This window comes from Pseudophryne corroboree, chromosome 2 (genome assembly GCF_028390025.1).
Source record: "Pseudophryne corroboree isolate aPseCor3 chromosome 2, aPseCor3.hap2, whole genome shotgun sequence".
In the NCBI taxonomy this organism is placed as follows: domain Eukaryota; kingdom Metazoa; phylum Chordata; class Amphibia; order Anura; family Myobatrachidae; genus Pseudophryne; species Pseudophryne corroboree.
Window position 1 is genome coordinate 21,873,594 of NC_086445.1, and position 15,838 is coordinate 21,889,431.

General features: G+C 45.9%; 1 protein-coding gene and 4 pseudogenes across 1 annotated transcript in view; 3 read left to right on the forward strand and 2 right to left on the reverse strand.

The window, feature by feature from the left end:
• Positions 1–14,735, forward strand: part of PDE2A (phosphodiesterase 2A) — an 859,648-nt gene extending 844,913 nt beyond the window's left edge. The window contains exons 24-28 of the mRNA XM_063950594.1: positions 996–1,095; positions 1,870–1,982; positions 4,616–4,654; positions 13,512–13,618; positions 14,504–14,735. Coding sequence (XP_063806664.1) covers positions 996–1,095; positions 1,870–1,982; positions 4,616–4,654; positions 13,512–13,618; positions 14,504–14,735 — 591 coding nt within the window. The remainder of the gene's footprint in view (positions 1–995; positions 1,096–1,869; positions 1,983–4,615; positions 4,655–13,511; positions 13,619–14,503) is intronic.
• LOC135052385 (5S ribosomal RNA) lies at positions 9,864–9,981 on the reverse strand (annotated as a pseudogene).
• On the reverse strand, positions 10,127–10,244 carry LOC135051426 (5S ribosomal RNA; annotated as a pseudogene).
• On the forward strand, positions 11,352–11,469 carry LOC135054304 (5S ribosomal RNA; annotated as a pseudogene).
• On the forward strand, positions 11,615–11,732 carry LOC135054014 (5S ribosomal RNA; annotated as a pseudogene).
• Positions 14,736–15,838: the final 1,103 nt, after the last annotated feature.

Genomic DNA, 15,838 nt, shown 5'->3' on the forward strand with positions numbered 1-15,838 from the left:
CCTGTCGGAAAGTGACCCATGCTCGGATTGTGTGCAGCCGGGATTCGACTTCATGAACATCACAATCTGGTCAGAAAAAGGCTCCATTATTGTAGTCAGTGTTAAAAAATTATATATATATATATGTTAAAAAAAAACAGATTGCCCTAAAAAAAACGATTCCACAAGACAGCTGACTGTGTAATGACCGCTCTTCTCCCTGAAGTCTCAAGCATGGGAGTGGCTGTGGTGAAGTGTAACCTGGGTAAAAATGTGAAATCATGGGTACATTCCTTCCCTCAGCCCAGTAAAGAAAAAAATATTTTGGAAAAAAATCAAAATATAATAATGTGGCTCATAAATACAAAAAACAATCCTATAATGACTTAAAATATAAATAGATATGCTAGTAGAAATCAAAAAATGTAAAAAAAAAATCAAAGTATTTAAAATTTCTTGTCAGCTCACGACAGAAAAACTTGTCGCAATGAAAATGTCGAAAGTCACGTCAAAAACCACTGATACCGATACTACACTCTTCAATTAAATATACTTTTGTCGAAAAGCCGGGTTTTTAACATTACGGACACTCTACCGTCGAAAAGTCAAAAGTCGAAACGGATCCAACAGGTTTTTTGTCGAAAAGTGGCGTATTGAATTGTCGAATGCAATTTTTTTGCTGTTGAAAAAGCCCCATTTTCCGACAAAACGAGGGATTCGACACCAATTGAATATACCCCTATGCCTCTGCGTGGTGCTTGTGGCTGCGACTTGTGATGCTACGGTGATTCCTATGTGAAAGTCGGGACTGGTTCTGTGTTTACAGGTGTGTCCGTATGAGAACAGCGGCCGTGGGGTTCTTAATGCCCTGTTGTGTTGGTGATATGTACATACCTGCACCTGCGAGCTCCTTGCACACGTCATATTGCTGGCCTGTGCTTAGCTCAGGTGCCCGGCGTGAGAATGTCGCCACGGCACTGTTAATAAATGTCACTTTCTTGTGCCGGTCCCTGCAGGATTACCAGAGGATGCTGGATCTGATGCGAGACATTATCCTGGCCACGGACCTGGCGCACCATTTACGCATCTTTAAAGAGCTTCAGAACATGGCAAATGGTAAGAAGAGCTCCCCCTGTTGTCGAGTCGGTAGATTACACGCCCCCGGCTGCTACCATTGGTAGATTTGCTGACAGATTTTTTTCTTGTCAGTAAAAAAAAAACATAACAGTACAGATTGTAAGCACAGAGGGTTAAATCAGACATACTGTACTGAGGCACTAATTAAGTCATCTGTGCTTAAGCATGGATTTCCTTTGGGTGCCTTGAGGACCAAGTTTGGAAACCACTGGGCTAGACTGTCCACAAGAGGGCGCAAACAGAGTAATAATGGGGATATACACTTGTTGAAGATGTACGTCTATGAAGTGTTTGCTCCCCGTTCTGTGTCTTCTGTCCTCATTCATTTGTACCAAAACGTCCATAAATGACAGACTGTATTTACTTACACTGAGAAATGATGGATGAGCCTGGATCACTTCCCCTGAGCTGCGCTGTCAGTAACATTGTATCATCACTATAGCAACACTGTATCATCACTATAGCAACACTGCATCATCACTATAGCAACACTGTATCATCACTATAGCAACACTGTATCATCACTATAGCAACACTGTATCATCACTATAGCAACACTGTATCATCACTATAGTAACATTGTATCATCACTATAGGAATGTATTGTTCATTTGTTGTTAAACATCGCTCCCTGGTGGTGGCTGTGGGAACAGCAAAAATAAACTGCATTTTTTTAAAGTAGAAAGCAACAGAGCTTTGTAATCATTCACCAACCTCAGTCATGCGGTCTATTCCCTGTTTGTCCTGTCACAGACGGTTATGATCCCAAAAACAAACATCACCACAATCTGCTGCTGTGTCTCCTCATGACCTCGTGTGACCTCTCTGACCAAACCAAAGGCTGGAAAACCACCAGAAAGATTGCGGTGAGTCCTGGGGCAGACGTCTGTGATCTGAATATCTGTACTATGGGTAAAGGGCTCCAGGAAGATATACTGTATTAGGATACCAGTGTAAATGTCACACATTTACTGCAATTTTGCATTGAGATTAAAAGCACTTGGTTTTCCAGTAAAAAAAAAAAAAAATAGAATTTTTTAATTGCGCACTTTACTGCATTCTCCTTGGGGCGTAAAATGAAGGCTGTTGTCAGGTCCCCAGTAATCTAAAAAATAAATAATAATAATAATCCAAAACATATATGATAAAATGTTATATCTTAATTTTGTTTCATGTAAAGGTGCAGTTAACGCCAACATTTTCCCACATCACTATAACAGGAGCCTCACATCAATGCTCTGTGCTGCTGGGGACCCTGCTCCTCCCACTATATAACTCTCAGTCTGTGACTTCCTGCTACCTCCATTCCCTTCCTCACATGATGTCACTGCCCCTGTCACATGCAGCCCTGTCCTCACTGACACATCACTCCTGATATACTCTGTGCTGCTGGGGACCCTGCTCCTCCCACTATATAACTCTCAGTCTGTGACTTCCTGCTACCTCCATTCCCTTCCTCACATCATGTCACTGCCCCTGTCACATGCAGCCCTGTCCTCACTGACACATCACTCATCTCCTGATATACTCTGTGCTGCTGGGGACCCTGCTCCTCCCACTATATAACTGTCAGTCTGTGACTTCCTGCTGCCTCCATTCCCCTCCTCACATCATGCCACTGCCCCTGTCACATGCAGCCCTGTCCTCACTGACACATCACTCATCTCCTGATATACTCTGTGCTGCTGGTGACACTGCTCCTCCCACTATATAACTTTCAGTCTGTGGCTTCCTGCTGCCTCCATTCCCCTCCTCACATCATGTCACTGCCCCTGTCACATGCAGCCCTGTCCTCACTGACACATCACTCATCTCCTGATATACTCTGTGCTGCTGGGGACTCTGCTCCTCCCACTATATAACTCTCAGTCTGTGACTTCCTGCTGCCTCCATTCCCCTCCTCACATCATGTCACTGCCCCTGTCACATGCAGCCCTGTACTCACTGACACATCACTCATCTCCTGATATACTCTGTGCTGCTGAGGACCCTGCTACTTCCACTATATAACTCTCAGTCTGTGGCTTCCTGCTGCCTCCATTCCCCTCCTCACATCATGTCACTGCCCCTGTCACATGCAGCCCTGTCCTCACTGACACATCACTCATCTCCTGATATACTCTCTGCTGCTGGGGACCCTGCTCCTCCCACTATATAACTCTCAGTCTGTGACTTCCTGCTGCCTCCATTCCCCTCCTCACATCATGTCACTGCCCCTGTCACATGCAGCCCTGTCCTCACCAACACATCACTCATCTCCTGATATAGTCTGTGCTGCTGGGGTCCCTGCTCCTCCCACTATATAACTCTCAGGCTGTGGCTTCCTGCTGCCTCCATTCCCCTCCTCACATCATGTCACTGCCCCTGTCACATGCAGCCCTGTCCTCACTGACACATCCCTCATCTCCTGATATACTCTGTGCTGCTGGGGACCCTGCTCCTCCCACTATATAACTCTCAGGCTGTGGCTTCCTGCTGCCTCCATTCCCCTCCTCACATCATGTCACTGTCCCTGTCACATGCAGCCCTGTCCTCACTGACACATCACTCATCTCCTGATATACTCTGTGCTGCTGGGGACCCTGCTCCTCCCACTATATAACTCTCAGTCTGTGGCTTCCTGTTGCCTCCATTCCCCTCCTCACATCATGTCACTGCCCCTGTCACATGCAGCCCTGTCCTCACCAACACATCACTCATCTCCTGATATACTCTGTGCTGCTGGGGACCCTGCTCCTCCCACTACATAACTCTCAGTCTGAATCACCACCAAAATCACCTAATGCCCCCCCCTCGCCCCCCTGTAGATTACACCCACTAGATACTATGTATGCTGTGTGCACAGTCATCCATTATATGTTGGGTTCAGAAACAAATGTGTCAGTTCTGGTAAACATGTGGAAGTGTAGGATCCGCAACACTCCACCTTGTCTATATGCAGTGGCCACATAGGGGATTTATTGTGTGTTGATGAGTTCAGCAAGGTTGTGTATCCTCACTGGAAGCGGCTGATACGATGGTTCCTGTCCATACACAGGGAATATTATATGCGGATACTGCACACAGACTGCGTTAGGTCATTTTATGCCTGAACGTTCTAAGTAGGTTTCCCTGATGAAGCTACGACCGGTAAACGCGTCATACACTAAAGATTATGGAAACCCCTGAATGCTTTTAATGAACTCTCACCTGCTCTATTATGGGAGACATACATGAATACGGAATCATTCATCACATTGTTGGGGACTGTCTCGCTGGTAGGAAAGAGCGTTCCTGATTAGGACATACAGTAGAATCTTCCGGTTACACTGGTTATTCTGTCTGTGCAGTTCCAGGAAACAGCAATTATTATATCACTTTAGGGGATGTCTCTGTTGCTGGAAACAGTGAGAAAACAGCAGATTAGGCCCAAAATAAATTCTCGGTTTTGTTTAAATGTAATTGAAAATTATTTGATTGGAAATGACCAGATTCTGTGGTTTATTTTGTTTTTTTATAGGAGCTGATTTACAAAGAATTCTTCTCTCAGGGAGACCTGGTAAATAAATTATACTTCCACCCTGTGTGTGTGTGACCAGATTATACTTCCACCCTGTGTGTGACCAGATTATACCTCCACTCTGTGTGTGACCAGATTATACCTTCACTCTGTGTGTGACCAGATTATACCTCCACCCTGTGTGTGACCATATTATACCTCCACTCTGTGTGTGACCAGATTACACCTCCACCCTGTGTGTGACCAGATTATACCTCCACTCTGTGTGTGACCAGATTATACCTCCACTCTGTGTGTGACCAGATTATTCCTCCACCCTGTATGTGACCAGATTATACCTCCACCTTGCGTGTGACCAGATTATTCCTCCGCCCTATGTATGACCAGATTATACCTCCACCCTGTGTGTGAGCAGATTATACCTCCACCCTGTGTGTGACCAGATTATACCTCCACCCTGTGTGTGACCAGATTATTCCTCCACCCTGTGTGTGACCAGATTATTCCTCCACCCTGTGTGTGACCATATTATTCCTCCACCCATGTGTGTCAGCAGATTATACCTCCACCCTGTGTGTGTGACCAGATTATACCTACACTCTGTGTGTGCCCAGATTATACCTCCACTCTGTGTGTGACCAGAATATACCTCCACCCTGTGTGTCATTAGATTATACCTCCACCCTGTATGTGACCAGATTATACCTCCACTCTGTGTATGACCAGATTATACCTCCACCCTATGTGTGACCAGATTATACCTCCACTTTGTGTGTGTGACCAGATAATACCTCCACCCTGTGTGTGACCAGATTAATCCTCCACCCTGTGTGTGACCAGATTATTCCTCCACCCATGTGTGTCAGCAGATTATACCTCCACCTTGTGTGTGACCAGATTATACCTCCACCCTGTGTGTCTACAGATTATACCTCCACCCTTTGTGTCAGCAGATTATACCACCACCCTGTGTGTGACCAGAATTTACCTCCACCCTGTGTGTGACCAGATTATACCTCCTCCCTGTGTGTGAGCAGTTTATACCTCCACCCTGTGTGTGACCAGATTATACCTCCTCCACACTGTGTGTCAGGAGATTATACCTCCACCCTGTGTGTGACCAGATTATACCTCCACCCTGTGTGTGACCAGATTATACCTCCTCCCTGTGTGTGAGCAGTTTATACCTCCACCCTGTGTGTGACCAGATTATACCTCCAGCCTGTGTGTCAGAAGATTATACCTCCACCCTGTGTTTGACCTGATTATACCTCCACCCTGTGTGTCAGAAGATTATACCTCCACCCTGTGTGTGACCAGATTATACCGCCACCCTGTGTGTGACCAGATTATACCTCCACCCTGTGTGTGTGTGTGAGACCAGATTATACCTCCACCCTGTGTGTGACCAGAATATACCTCCACCCTGTGTGACCAGATTATACCTCCACCCTGTATGTGACCAGATTATACCTCCACCTTGCGTGTGACCAGATTATTCCTCCGCCCTATGTATGACCAGATTATACCTCCACCCTGTGTGTGAGCAGATTAACCTCCACCCTGTGTGTGACCAGATTATACCTCCACCCTGTGTGTCAGCAGATTATACCTCCACCCTGTGTGTCAGCAGATTATACCTCCACCCTGTGTGTCAGCAGATTATACCTCCACCCTGTGTGTGACCAGATTATACCTCCACCCTGTGTGTCAGCAGATTATACCTCCACCTTTTGTGTCAGAAGATTATTCCTCCACCCTGTGTGTGACCAGATTATACCTCCACCCTGTGTGTGACCAGATTATACCTCCACCCTGTGTGTCAATAGATTATACCTCCACCCTGTGTGTGACCAGATTATACCTCCACCCTGTGTGTGACCAGAATATACCTCCACCCTGTGTGTGACCAGATTATACCTCCACCCTGTGTGTCAATAGATTATACCTCCACCCTGTATGTGACCAGATTATACCTCCACCTTGAGTGTGACCAGATTATTCCTCCGCCCTGTGTGTGACCAGATTATACCTCCACCCTGTGTGTGGCCAGATTATACCTCCACCCTGTGTGTGACCAGATTATACCTCCACCCTGTGTGTGAGCAGATTATACCTCCACCCTGTGTGTGACCAGATAATACCTCCACCCTGTGTGTCAGAAGATTATATGCCTAATTCAGACCTATACGCTCGCTAGGGTCTTTTTGCAGTCCAGCGTTCGCATAGTCGCCACCTATAGGGGAGTGTATTTTTGCTGTTCAAGTGTGCGATCACATGTGCAGCCAAACGGTACAAAAAAACTTTGTGCAGTTTCTGAGTTGCCCAGAAATTACTCAGCCGCTGCGATCACTTCAGCCTGTCCGGGGCCGGAACTGACGTCAGACACCCGCCCTGCAAACTTTTGGACACGCCTACGTTTTCTCAACCACTCCCATAAAACGGGCAGTTGCCACCCACAAATGCCCTCTTCCTGTCAATCTCCTTGCGATCGGCTGTGTGAATGGATTCTTCGTAAAACCCATCGCACAGCAACGATCCGCTTTGTACCTGTGCAACGCGCGTGCGCATTGCGGTGCATATGCATGCGCATTATTGACCTGATCGCAGCGCAGCGAAAAACGCTAGCGAGCGATCAGGTCTGAATTACCCCCTGTACCTCCACCCTCTGTGTGACCAGATTGTACCTCCACCCTCTGTGTGACCAGGTTGTACCTCCTCCATGTGTGTGACCAGATTTTACCTCTTCCATGTGTGTGACCAGATTATACCTCCTCCATGTGTGTGACCAGATTATACCTCCTCCCTGTGTGTGAGCAGTTTATACCTCCACCCTGTGTATGACCAGATTATACCTCCTCCCTGTGTGTGACCAGATTATACCTCCTCCATGTGTGTGACCAGATTATACCTCCTCCCTGTGTGTGAGCAGTTTATACCTCCACCCTGTGTATGACCAGATTATACCTCCTCCCTGTGTGTGACCAGATTATACCTCCACCCTGTGTGTGACCAGATTATACCTCCACCCTGTGTGTGACCAGATTATACCTCCGCCCTGTGTGTGACCAGATTATACCTCCACCCTGTGTGTGACCAGATTATACCTCCACCCTGTGTGTCAGCAGATTATACCTCCACCCTGTGTGTCAGCAGATTATACCTCCACCCTGTGTGTCAGAAGATTATGTGCCTAATTCAGACCTAATCGCTCGCTAGGGTCTTTTTGCAGTCCAGCGTTCGCATAGTCGCCGCCTATAGGGGAGTGTATTTTTGCTGTTCAAGTTTGCGATCGCATGTGCAGCCGAGCGGTACAAAAAAAACTTTGTGCAGTTTCTGAGTTGCCCAGAAATTACTCAGCCGCTGCGATCACTTCAGCCTGTCCGGGGCCGGAATTGACGTCAGACACCCGCCCTGCAAACTTTTGGACATGCCTACGTTTTCTCAACCACTCCCATAAAACGGTCAGTTGCCACCCACAAACGCCCTCTTCCTGTCAGTCTCCTTGCGATCGACTGTGTGAATGGATTCTTCGTAAAACCCATCGCACAGCAACGATCCGCTTTGTACCTGTGCAATGCGCGTGCGCATTGCGGTGCATATGCATGCGCATTAGTGACCTGATCGCAGCGCAGCTAAAACGCTAGCGAGCGATCAGGTCTGAATTACCCCCTATACCTCCACTCTCTGTGTGACCAGATTGTACCTCCACCCTCTGTGTGACCAGATTGTACCTTCTCCATGTGTGTGACCAGATTATACCTCTTCCATGTGTGTGACCAGATTATACCTCCTCCATGTGTGTGACCAGATTATACCTCCTCCATGTGTGTGACCAGATTATACCTCCTCCATGTGTGTGACCAGATTATACCTCCACCCTGTGTGTGACCAGATTATACCTCCACCCTGTGTGTCAGCAGATTATACCTCCACCCTGTGTTAGCAGATTATACCTCCACCCTTTGTGTGACCAGATTATACCTCCACCCTGTGTGTCAGAAGATTATACCTCCACCCTGTGTGTGTGACCAGATTATACCTCCACCCTGTGTGTCAGCAGAATATACCTCCACCCTGTGTGTGACCAGATTATACCTCCACCCTGTGTATGACCAGAATATACCTCCACCCTGTGTGTGACCAGATTATACCTCCTCCCTGTGTGTGACCAGATTATACCTCCACCCTGTGTGTGAGCAGATTATACCTCCTCCCTGTGTGTGACCAGATTATACCTCCACCCTGTGTGTGACCAGATTATACCTCCACCCTGTGTGTGAGCAGATTATACCTCCTCCCTGTGTGTGAGCAGATTATAACTCCTCCTTGTGTGTGACCAGATTATACTTACTCCCTGTGAGTGAGTAGATTATACCTCCACCCTGTGTGACCAGATTATACCTCCCTGTGTTTGAGTAGATTATACTTCCACCCTGTGTGTGACCAGATTATACCTCCTCCCTGTGAGTGAGTAGATTATACCTCCACCCTGTGTGTGACCAGATTATTCCACCCTGTGAGTGAGTAGATTATACCTCCACCCTGTGTGTGACCAGATTGTACCTCCACCCTATGTGTGACCAGATTATACATCCTCCCTGTGTGTGACCGGATTATACCTCCTCCCTGTGAGTGAGTGAGTGAGTGAGTGAGTGAGTGAGTGAGTGAGTGAGTGAGTGAGTAGATTATACCTCCACCCTGTGTGACCAGATTATACCTCCTCCCTGTGTGACCAGATTATACCTCCTCCCTGTGTGTGACCAGATTATACCTCCTCCCTGTGAGTGAGTAGATTATACCTCCACCCTGTGTGACCAGATTATACCTTCTCCCTGTGTGTGACCAGATTATACTACAATTGGAAAAAGACAGGAGAGAAAGATAAAAAACCCTTGTTTGGGAGCACTCATTTGTTATGATAGGAATAGTATGTATAATGAAAAATATTAAAACATAACCTTTAATTAATCCTTGAATAAAAAAACTTATGGACAAGAAAATGGGACTCGTGTCTGGTATTATCTGTTTGAGTAAAAATCTTATTTAACCTTTTTAGCAAATGAGGTACAAGATAATTAGGAAGGTGAAAATATCAGAGGGATGGTGAAGGATACCAAATGGTTTCTTAGGATCCAGGGTATCCAAAAGATCACTGTGCATGCCTGAATTAAGGATATCAAAGCAAGATTCTAAGGTTAGTCAAGGTAGAACTCAAGAGGAATGTGAGAAGGGTGGAGCATGCCGGGGCCCACTGCACCTGGTATTCTCAGGAGGTTTCCCGTCCTAGTACTGACCAGGCCATGCCTGCTTAGCTTCCGAGATCGGACAAGATCGGGCGTATTCAGGGTAGTATGGCAGTGGGCCGTTAATGGAGGGAAAAGAGAGGAAGAAACACTTCTATTTTCTGTACTCTAATAAATCGGTACCATGATAGTCTGAGATGGTTTTTCCAGATGAGAGAGTGTATGGGGGTTTGTGGGGTATAGGGCAGGTTTTTTCCTTAAAAATGGCCCACTGCACCTGGTATTCTCAGGAGGTTCCCCTTCCTAATACTGACCAGGCCATACCTGCTTAGCTACCGAGATCGGACAAGATCGGGCGTATTCAGGGTAGTATGGCCGTGGGCCTTTAATAAAGAAGAAGGAGAGGTCACACTCTGCTTACTGTACTTTACATGAATCAGGACTAGAATGGTCTGAAATGGTATTTCCAGAAAAGAGTGTGTGTGGGGAATAAATGAAAAATGGAAAGAAAAATAGAAAGAAAAAGAGAAATATCAATACACTGGAGAGGTGGTGATTGTATATGTCTCCAAATGGGAGATCTGGTAGTAATAAGAGAACACCTCCAAAAATTTAAGGAATCGCTATGTAATATTGTGGAAGATATACTGACAAAAATTCTATAGTATGTTCACAGAGAAAATATATATGATTAAATGGCTAGATTATGCTCTGCAGATGCAGGGTTGCTTGCTTACTAGGAGAGACCCACACGGTAAATTAAGAGCTCAAGGCTGGCTCACAAAAAAAGTTAGAACACAAAAATGTGCATTATTGCTTGCTCCATAGAACAAAAACCAATTAATGAATGAAAAGATATAGGTTTAGAGCTCAGGGCTGGCTCACAATAGATGCATTCAACCTTATTTCATCCTCTTGAGGACTGACATAACATTAGAGAATAATAGAAAATAATAGAGAGGATGAAATAAGGTTTAATGCATCTATTGTGAGCCAGCCCTGAGCTCTAAACCTATATCTTTTCATTCATTAATTGGTTTTTGTTCTATGGAGCAAGCAAAAATGCACATTTTTGTGTTCTAACTTTTTTTGTGAACCAGCCTTGAGCTCTTAATTTACCGTGTGGGTCTCTCCTAGTAAGCAAGCAACCCTGCATCTGCAGAGCATAATCTAGCCATTTAATCATATATATTTTCTCTGTGAACATACTATAGAATTTTTGTCAGTATATCTTCCACAATATTACATAGCGATTCCTTAAATTTTTGGAGGTGTTCTCTTATTACTACCAGATCTCCCATTTGGAGACATATACAATCAACACCTCTCCAGTGTATTGATATTTCCCTTTTTCTTTCTATTTTTCTTTCCATTTTTCATTTATTCCCCACACACACTCTTTTCTGGAAATACCATTTCAGACCATTCTAGTCCTGATTCATGTAAAGTTCAGTAAGCAGAGTGTGACCTCTCCTTCTTCTTTATTAAAGGCCCACGGCCATACTACCCTGAATACGCCCGATCTTGTCCGATCTCGGAAGCTAAGCAGGTATGGCCTGGTCAGTATTAGGAAGGGGAACCTCCTGAGAATACCAGGTGCAGTGGGCCATTTTTAAGGAAAAAACCTGCCCTATACCCCACAAACCCCCATACACTCTCTCATCTGGAAAAACCATCTCAGACTATCATGGTACCGATTTATTAGAATACAAAAAATAGAAGTGTTTCTTCCTCTCTTTTCCCTCCATTAACGGCCCACTGCCATACTACCCTGAATACGCCCGATCTTGTCCAATCTCGGAAGCTAAGCAGGCATGGCCTGGTCAGTACTAGGACGGGAAACCTCCTGAGAATACCAGGTGCAGTGGGCCCCCGCATGCTCCACCCTTCTCACATTCCTCTTGAGTTCTACCTTGACTAACCTTAGAATCTTGCTTATATTGTCCTACCATTGAGATCCATAAGTCAGGCATGCTCAGTGATCTTTTGGATACCCTGGATCCTAAGAAACCATTTGGTATCCTTCACCATCCCTCTGATATTTTCACCTTCCTAATTATCTTGTACCTCATTTGCTAAAAAGGTTAAATAAGATTTTTACTCAAACATATAACATCATACACGAGTCCCATTTTCTTGTCCAGAAGTTTTTTTATTCAAGGATTAATTAAAGGTTATGTTTTAATATTTTTCATTATACATACTATTCCTATCATAACAAATGAGTGCTCCCAAACAAGGGTTTTTTGTCTTTCTCTCCTGTCTTTTCCAATTGTAGTATAACCTACAAAATTCCTGGGAGCACCGCCAATCATTAGCAGTTTAAGATTCACTTGATAACTGTATGCATATTGGTATTTCATCGTAACAATCATTTTGGTACTCTAGTAAAATTGTTTGACTAGTGCGGTTCCACACAAAACACTTTTCTGTGACCAGATTATACCTCCTCCCTGTGTGTGACCAGATTATACCTCCACCCTGTGTGACCAGATTATACCTCCTCCCTGTGTGTGACCAGATTATACCTCCTCCCTGTGTGTGACCAGATTATACCTCCTCCCTGTGTGTGACCAGATTATACCTCCTCCCTGTGTGTGACCAGATTATACCTCCTCCCTGTGTGTGACCAGATTATACCTCCACCCTGTGTGAGCAGATTATAACTCCTCCTTGTGTGTGACCAGATTATACCTCCTCCCTGTGAGTAAGTAGATTATACCTCCACCCTGTGTGACCAGATTATACCTCCTCCCTGTGAGTGAGTAGATTATACCTCCACCCTGTGTGTGACCAGATTATACCTCCCTGTGAGTGAGTAGATTATACCTCCACCCTGTGTGTGACCAGATTATACCTCCCTGTGAGTGAGTAGATTATACCTCCACCCTGTGTGTGACCAGATTATACCTCCTCCCTGTGAGTGAGTAGATTATACCTCCACCCTGTGTGTGACCAGAATATGCCTCCTCCCTGTGAGTAGATTATACCTCCACCCTGTGTGTGACCAGATTATACCTCCCTGTGAGTGAGTAGATTATACCTCCACCCTGTGTGTGACCACATTATACCTCCCTGTGAGTGAGTAGATTATACCTCCACCCTGTGTGTGACCAGATTATACCTCCTCCCTGTGAGTAAATAGATTATACCTCCACCCTGTGTGTGACCAGATTATACCTCCTCCCTGTGAGTGAGTAGATTATACCTCCACCCTGTGTGTGACCAGATTATACCTCCTCCTTGTGAGTGAGTAGATTATACCTCCACCCTGTGTGTGACCAGACTGTACATCCTCCCTGTGAGTGAGTAGATTATACATAGCACAACCTCCAGCCTGCACAGAAAGGGGCACTGCCTCCGTCCGGCACAGAAAGGGGCACTGCCTCTGGCCGGCACAGGAAGGAGCACTGCCTCCGTCCGGCACAGGAAGGAGCACTGCCCCCGGCCGGCACAGGAAGGGGCACTACCTCCGGCCGGCACAGGAAGGAGCACTGCCTCCGTCCAGTACAGGAAGGGGCACTGCCTCCGTCCAGTACAGGAAGGGGCACTGCCTCCGGCCAGCGTAGGCACAGATCTTGCTCCGTGTGAGTGTGATCCTTGGACTGCACATAGTTGGAGTGAGGCACTGAACCTGTTGTCTTTTGCAGGAGAAAGCCATGGGGAACCGGCCCAGTGAGATGATGGACCGCGAGAAGGCGTATATCCCGGAACTACAGATCAGCTTCATGGAGCACATCGCCATGCCTATATACAAGTGAGTGCCAGTGACATCACAGTGACATCATCTCTGCATTTGTCACTTAACGCCATGTTCATTGGTCATAAATTTACAAATATATAAAGTGGCAAAATGCACAATTATCATGTGAGTTGTTTACTAAGAGTCCTCTACACAAAACGCGCGGACACCCGCTAAGGCTTGAGGAGAGGAAATATCGTACAGGAAGGGATTCTTCACTGTAAGGGCAGTACGAATATGGAATTCACTGTCAGAGAAGGTTGTAATGGTGGACTCAGTCAATGCGATAAAAAATGGTTTAGACAAATTCCTAATGGAAAAAGATATCCAAGGATATAGCCTTTACCCAGAATAGATTAGGGAATATAATATAAATTAGGTTGAACTCGATGGACAACTTGTCTTTTTTCAACCTCACCTACTATGTTACTATGTTAAATGTTAATCCCAAATATCATTTTATAAAAGCTATAGGCTGAAAAATAAAAGAATGTAGGATGTATATTAAGGTGACGATTGGGACTCGTTCTTCTCCTACAGGTAGAATTGTAAATTAATTCATCTGTACAAAATTAATACTTATCTGCGCTCACATCTATTTAAGAACAAGGAAGGACAGTGGCCATTTTGTTGAAGCCAAGGTTCCTTAAAACGTAGGGAGATTCCCACCACGTAAGTGACACTGTAACAAAGTGTTATAGTGGTGTAATGCAATCGCTAACTGTGAGGATCCACAGAACTATCACAACTCAAGTGTGGGGAAATTTTCACAGCAGCAGGAAACCCCCACTAGGTGCACCCTTTCTGTTTTCATGTTAATTAAAGGAAATATGGGATAGAGATGCCCTTACCTACTGTATGTTTGTGTCCCTGATCTTTACTGTTGTCTTCTGTCTCCAGATTGTTGAAAGAACTTTTTCCTCGTTCCGCTGAGCTCTACGAGATAGTGGCATCTAACCGGGTCAAGTGGAATCGTGTGTCTCACAAATTCACCATCAGGGGATTGCCCAGTAACAACTCCCTGGACTTCTTGGACGAAGAGTATGACATACAGGAGAGTTTGGATGATGAATACAAGATGAACGGTTGTGTGGACACCAAAGGCCTCAACGGGTCGGTCACTGCTGAATAACACTGGCGCAGCGAGCGGACATTGCTGACCCGCGGTCTCAGGACCGGACGATGGTGTTAAAATTCTCAAGGTGATTTTGCGGTCTGTGTGCAGTGCGATGTATGTTACACCAGACAGTGCTACGGAGCATGGTCAGTACGACCACAGGGCTTCGGTGTCTTTACTGCCGGTGAGAATGCTCTACCCTGCAAACCTCTTCTCGCCTCAAATGATGCTTTATACATGAACCATGCGGTGGTGGAACATTCTCCGAGGTGTAGAGACCCGCTATGAAGTCCCACCAGCCACAGAAGAGTCACAGTGTTTTCTGTAGAAGACGTTACGTAGGGGGCCACCAAGGATTGAGCGGCTTTCCTCATATGCCTTTGGCTACCTCCTTCCCTAAAGGAACTTGCCACTATGTCCCACACCCATGAGGTTTCTGTTACTGATGATGACGGAGTTTACAGATGTGTAGTACGTTAATGTAAGCCTGACAGCTATTCCAACCAGTAGCGTTATCCGTGAAGAGCCAGAATGGGCACCAGCTGTAAGCATCATCGATCCTGGGGCCTACACGGCCCGGCAGCCTTGGACACCCAGTTTGTATGTTTCCAGTAGATGTGTGAATGCCACTTCCTGTGCTATGTACTGTTACACGTGCCTGAGCTCCTTACTGACGTCTCATGTTAGCTCTTCTCACAAGGAGACTATACTTGGTTCCACCTCAGCTGCCCTGTACTGTTGTGTTGCCCGGTTTGTATGCAGGTGGGAATAGAAAGGTGCGCCTATCACCTGCACCCAGGGAAGGTGGCCATTATGCGGCCTCAGCCAATCACATCACTGGAGACAAGTGATGTCACGGAGGCATGGTCTCTATGACATCATATTTATAAGTTGAATATTGCTTCACGCCAAAATGCCGCCTTGCAGAACATCTGTAGGCAGATCGCAGGTTGTTCTCTATAGGGAGAGGCATACGGATCGGACACAAGGGGCTGATTGTGATGCACCGCCTAGAATTGCCGATTTCGCGGATAGCGTGTCCCGCTGACGGACATATCAATCCATATACACTGTTGATCTCTGTCCGTATGCTGGTACCTGATCCGTCGATGTGCGGA